Below are 6,000 nucleotides of genomic sequence, written 5' to 3'. Positions count from 1 at the left end.
ACTAATTCTGTAGGATCAAGTTGCGGTTTTTAAGAAGCGGTTTGATCATAGCCAGCTTACAAGTTTTTGATACGTATCCTAGAGACAAAGATGAATTAATGATATTAAGAAGAGGATCTATGACCTCTGGAAGTATCTCTTTCAATAGCTTAGTCGGTATAGGGTCTAACATAGCCTACATGTTGTCGATTTTGATGATTTAACGAATTTAGTAAATTCTCCCTCTCCTATAGCAATGATTGAATCGAATTTTTACTCAAGGAGACTACAGTGCACTGCCTGATGCGATACTGTAATAGAAGGTTACATAGTTTTTTCCCTGATATTATCAATCTTGTAAGTAAAGTAGTACATAAAGTCATTACTGCTGTGTTTGCTTGGAAACGTCCGGGCTTGAAGCTTTATTTTTTGTTAGTTTAGCCACTGTTTCAAATAAATACCTAGGGTTATGTTTATTTTCTTCTAATAGGGTTGAAAAATAAGCAGATCTAGCAGCTTTTAAAGCCTCTCTGTACACAATCATGCTCTCATTCCATGAAATGTGAAATACCTCTAGTTTTGTTTTCTTCCAGTTGCGCTTCATTTTTCTGGCTGTATTTGGTTGTGTTGTGAGTATTTGCAGCACGTTTCTGTATTGGTTTGCATTGTGAGAATTTTCAGTGTGATTCTGTATTTGGTTATGTTGTGAGTATTTGCAGCATGTTTCTGTATTTGGTTGTGTTGTGAATATTTGCAGCGTGTTTCTGTTTCTGGTTGCGTTGTGAGTATTTGCAGTGTGTTTCTGTATTGGTTGTGTTGTGAGTATTGGCAGTGTGTTTCTGTATTTGGTTGCGTTGTGAGTATTTGCAGTGTGTTTCTGTATTGGTTGTGTTGTGAGTATTTACAGTGTGTTTCTGTATTTGGTTGCGTTGTGAATACAGTATTTGCAGCTCATTTCTGTATTGGTTGTGTTGTGAGTATTTGCAGTGTGTTTCTGTATTGGTTGCGTTGTGAGTATTTGCAGTGTGTTTCTGTTTTGGTTGTGTTGTGAGTATTTGCAGTGTGTTTCTGTATTTGGTTGTGTTGTGAGTATTTACAGTGTGTTTCTGTATCGGTTGTGTTGTGAGTATTTGCAGTGTGTTTCTGTATTGGTTGCGTTGTGAGTATTTGCAGTGTGTTTCTGTTTTGGTTGTGTTGTGAGTATTTGCAGTGTGTTTCTGTATTTGGTTGTGTTGTGAGTATTTACAGTGTGTTTCTGTATTTGGTTGTGTTGTGAGGATTTGCAGTGTGTTTCTGTATCGGTTGTGTTGTGAGTATTTGCAGTGTGTTTCTGTATTTGGTTGTGTTGTGAGTATTTACAGTGTGTTTCTGTATTTGGTTGTGTTGTGAGGATTTGCAGTGTGTTTCTGTATTGGTTGTGTTGTGAGAATTTGCAGTGTGTTTCTCTGTTGGTTGTGTTGTGAGTATTTACAGTGTGTTTCTGTATTTGGTTGCATTGTGAATATTTGCAGCTCATTTCTGTATTGGTTGTGTTGTGAGTATTTGCAGTGTGTTTCTGTATCGGTTGTGTTGTGAGTATTTGCAGCGCGTGTTGTCAAACTGATGAAGATGTTTTCTTCAGTTTCAGCGTGTTGAGCTCTCTCAACAACCGTACTCATGTGAGCCACAACAAAGACAAACAAATACACAATCAATAACAATGCAATTGTTAGAAACCATACTTTTGACTTTTTCATCTCTGAGGATTGTGCCAATGTAATTTGCAGGGATTAAAAAAAAATACTTTAAATATATAATTTTTGTTTGATATTGACAGCTGATTGGGGAATTATTTTATGGTGCCTTTATGGTATCTTTTTTTCTTTACTGTTCTGAAAAGCATAATAGGTAGCCTAATATGTGCTTTGTTACATTAACGGTTTAAATTAATCAATTAGCAAAATAAATATATAAATGTGCATATATTGTAAAATATACATTTATATTTTTATTTTGCACGATACAAATGTTGTATTTATACACATTTATATTTTTATTTTGCACATGATACAAATGTACATGATACAAATTATTATTATTATTTTATTTATTTTTAACCAATTTTAAAGTTTTATTACATATTTGTTCCTGAAATCCACCCTTTTGCTGGGATCAAAAACAAAATTGGATTTGGTGATATAATCCAATTTCAGAATTATTTTTTTCAATCCATATTAAAATTGTTATACAATTCGAAAGCCGAAATCCGATCAGATTACTTTTTAACAACTGGGCCCAGAAGATATGTGGGTCAACTTTAGATCTAGCACTATAGGCCACAAGGTGGAAGCATTTCTCAAGTAATGCGCTGTTACGCTTATACATGACACGAATTTACTCATTCTAGGGCTCATGAATATTGATTAAGATAATTGACTCCCGGGTCACTTCAGGACGGTTGCCACGCAACATCGTCATGCGCTAATTATATTTTGGGAAATCAGAGTAGGATTCACAGCACCGACATGTAGGCCTATCCATTAATATTCAAAGGGTAAACCTTTAGAGCTGTAAGGTCTGTCCTGTGCATTACAAAGCAGTTCAATACAAACAAGCTGGTTTATTTATAACAAGGCATAAAACAGGGATTGTATTAAACGTCATGCGCTTCTTCAAAGCATGTGCATAGTCATTCACTTCCTGAGACCTTAATTCAAACGTGCATATTTCTCAATAAGAGGTAATTCATATAAAGAAAATTTGCAACAGTGCATCCGTAGGCTATTTCTTGGATCCAAACTAAAATATTATATAATAATATATTATATATATATATAATTTATTTTTTTACCTAACATACAAACATAATATTTCACCATTAACCTCCTGAGACTAACCGGTTTTTTTTTTTTTTTTTTTTGGTCCACTGCAGTGGACATGTACACCGTTTTGTTGTTATAAATAGCTATATTTGTGTGTCAGTTCTTTTTATTCCAATGCAGTTGTTCTCAGGAGGTTAACTACAGAACAGATTCATGTGTCTTTTGGCGTGCTGATCTTGATTCTTCTCCTCACTGATGCGCCTGCTCTGTTGGACTCCTGCAGTTTAAACCTCTCCAGTCCTCCCGCCTCATCCAGAGCTCGCGCGCTGCAGCTCGGCGTGGGCACTTTAACGGTGTTCCCAAACTTAGAATAGTCCACAGCATACATTCCATCTTCTTGAGACACCGTAGGCACAAACCTCTGACCCCATAATATCTCCTCGGAAAGGTAAGAGGTCCGCGCTTGTGTGGTGATGCCGGTGGTCTCCACAACCCCCTCCAGTACGACGACCACCTCAATGTCCTCGTGCAGCAGATCAGCCGCCGATAGATCATACAGCGGGCTGTTTTTGTCAATCACGTGACTGATGATGAGGGGTGACACCAGAAAGATGCTGTTGGTGCCCACTGGGTTGTCCATCTGGATGTCTATCTGATCCAAAGGCACCATCTCGCCTTCATTGGTGACGGTTTTGCGCACCACCTGCATGTGGATGGCGGCACTGATGATCATGCTCTTCCTCAAGTCCCCGAGGCGAAACATGAAGCACAGCTTGTTGTTTCTGACGGTTATAACCGCGTGTTTGCTGAAGATGAGCGTTTCCGCTCGCCGGTTTGCTTGCGCGGTTTTCATGAAGATGCATCCCAACATGATGGCATTGATCAGCAAGCCGACTATGTTCTGAATGATCAGTATCACGATGGCCGATAGGCACTCCTCAGTGACCATCCGTCCGCCAAACCCGATGGTCACCTGAACTTCAATGGAGAACAAAAAGGCTGAGGAGAACGAGTGGATGTCTGTTACACACGGGACAAAGTCGTCACCTTTCGTGTCCAGGTCTCCGTGCGCGAAGGCGATGAGCCACCAGACCATCCCGAACAATAGCCAACTGCACAGAAAGGACATAGTGAAGATCACCAGAGTGTGAAGCCATTTTAGGTCCACTAGAGTGGTGAAAACGTCTTGTAGAAACCGTCCTTGTTCGCGTATGTTCGTGTGCGCGACGTTGCACGTTCCGTTCTTGGCGACGAATCGCGCCTTCCTCGGTTTAGACTTAAATTTGGGCTGTAACACATTCTCCGCCAACCGAGTCAAGAAATAGTCATCGGGAATGAGTCCTTTTCTGGACAACATAGCTGGTCCATACTACAGTTTCGCGGCTGCGCTATTAAGTTGTAACAGGGCAAGTGCGCTCATCTTCAGTGCGCGCCGCGCTCGGTGTCCGTTCACGCGCTCACATGAGGGTATAGGAGGTCCCGTGGGAAGACGACACTTTTAGTGATCCGGCTGTCGCCGCCAGTCAACTGCAACCGGATATTTTCTCGCACATCCTCAGATGTGACTTCAGAAAGACTCATTCAGCACAGGGCATGCGTGCTAAACGCGAACTTTACCACAGTGAGAAGAGAACCCACTCTGCGTTAACAATTAAAAGACATAGGCTACTATAGTACACTTCTATACTTAGGGCTCCAGTTCTAAAGAGACAAACGATACTACTAGTCAGCAATGCTTTACTACACCATAGCTTGCTACACTTTACTGCATTAACAATATAACTTTTTACCTATTAAAAAAAAAAAATATATATATATATATATATATAACTTCGGTAACACTATTTTAATGTGTATTTACTATAGTAATAACTATAATTAGGCATAATAATATACTATAACAAATACACTGTAGCTTACTATACTATGCTAATGAACTGTGAATTAGCAACACATTTAGCTTTTAAAGGCTGCAAACTACAGAATAAAATACAAAATGGTGGTTAATTTCCTAGCCTAACATACTGTGCTATACTTCACTCTTCATTAACAATAAAAACTATTTAGAGCTGTAGTGGATAATTATATATAAATTATAGGCTACTACACAAACGCAATAGCACACTATCAGAAATTCTGTTCTTACTACATTATAGCATAGACAACAGTGCTGTGTACTACTATACGATGCTCTTCATTACCAATAAACATTCAGCTAACAATACTGTACTAAAATGTTACAATAATAGTGAAGTAAGTCATAGAATTCACAAAACAGGTATTCATGTTTTATTGGGGATATGAAGTACATACTAGGTCCTAGATCACGTAATTTTCACAACTTTTAAAACAGTATTTGTCTACTTAAAGCTTTTTCGGAAGTAAGTTTTGTTAGCTGAACAATCAATATGTTGCCTTATCATTCCTGTCATAAATTAAATAAGCCACAACCCTGACTAAGATATATACTTCAGTAATGTAAGGTTGTTAACTATACAAGTTGATGAACTATAAATATTTGTTTAAATTATAATATATATAATATATCATTAATATATAATCTATATAAAAATCTGTAATTTTTTTATATAATAAAAAATAATGAAAACGGAAAGATAAAAAAAGGGCATACAGGTTGTTTAAATATTTTTATTAATAAATGTTTAAGATTTTATTTACAAATGTGATTATGATAAATACAGTTATAAATAATTTATAAGTCACGGTACAAGTGCACTTTCAGTAGAGGGTCTCCGGGCTCATTTGTCGGCTCGCACGAACGACGCGAACACGCTGTCCTCTTGATTCAGGAGAACCTCAGGTTTATCAAACTCCAGAATGACTCCTCTCTTCATCACAATCACCAGGTCTGCATTCAGGATGGTGTGCACACGATGCTGTGGAAAAACACACACACAGAATGATGTTACATGGCTGAGAGCTTGTTTGATCTGACTGAAATGCCTCTTAATCACTAAAAGCATTGCATCGTCGTCATGCTGTTGGGCTTTAACTACAGCTAGACTTCAAATATTAAAGTCTGAAAGCAACATAAATAGGCAACTTACGGCGATGGTGACCACAGTTCTGTCGGCGAAGGCGGTCATCACAACTTTCTGTAGAATGCTCTCCTATTAAAAAAGTAAAGAGCATTATTAATCTAATATAATAACCTATAAACCTAACCTATTAATGTAACCTAGCACTGTATTATTATATT

General features: G+C 37.8%; 2 protein-coding genes across 3 annotated transcripts in view; both read right to left on the bottom strand.

Moving 5' to 3' along the window:
- Window positions 1–2,119: 2,119 nt before the first annotated feature.
- kcnj11 (potassium inwardly rectifying channel subfamily J member 11) lies at window positions 2,120–4,243 on the bottom strand. The gene has a single exon (XM_084397875.1). It carries the CDS (start codon window positions 4,135–4,137, stop codon window positions 2,992–2,994), a length of 1,146 nt encoding a protein of 381 aa, XP_084254001.1. The 5' UTR covers window positions 4,138–4,243; the 3' UTR covers window positions 2,120–2,991.
- Window positions 4,244–5,413: 1,170 nt separating this feature from the next.
- Window positions 5,414–6,000, bottom strand: part of abcc8 (ATP-binding cassette, sub-family C (CFTR/MRP), member 8) — a 96,829-nt gene continuing 96,242 nt past the window's right edge. For both annotated transcript variants that reach the window (XM_084397748.1, XM_084397747.1), the window contains exons 39-40: window positions 5,849–5,911; window positions 5,414–5,677 (exon numbers count right to left, since the gene is read on the bottom strand). In XM_084397748.1, coding sequence (XP_084253874.1) covers window positions 5,540–5,677; window positions 5,849–5,911 — 201 coding nt within the window. In that variant the 3' untranslated portion in view covers window positions 5,414–5,539. The remainder of the gene's footprint in view (window positions 5,678–5,848; window positions 5,912–6,000) is intronic.

This window comes from Rutilus rutilus, assembly GCF_951802725.1.
Source record: "Rutilus rutilus genome assembly, chromosome: 23".
Lineage (NCBI taxonomy): Eukaryota > Metazoa > Chordata > Actinopteri > Cypriniformes > Leuciscidae > Rutilus > Rutilus rutilus.
This window is presented reverse-complemented; position numbering and strand designations above follow the sequence as displayed.

Coding starts and splice junctions, on each gene's coding strand:
- kcnj11 (XM_084397875.1), bottom strand. CDS start 4,137: ATGTTGTCCAGAAAAGGACTCATTCCCGATGACTATTTCTTGACTCGG.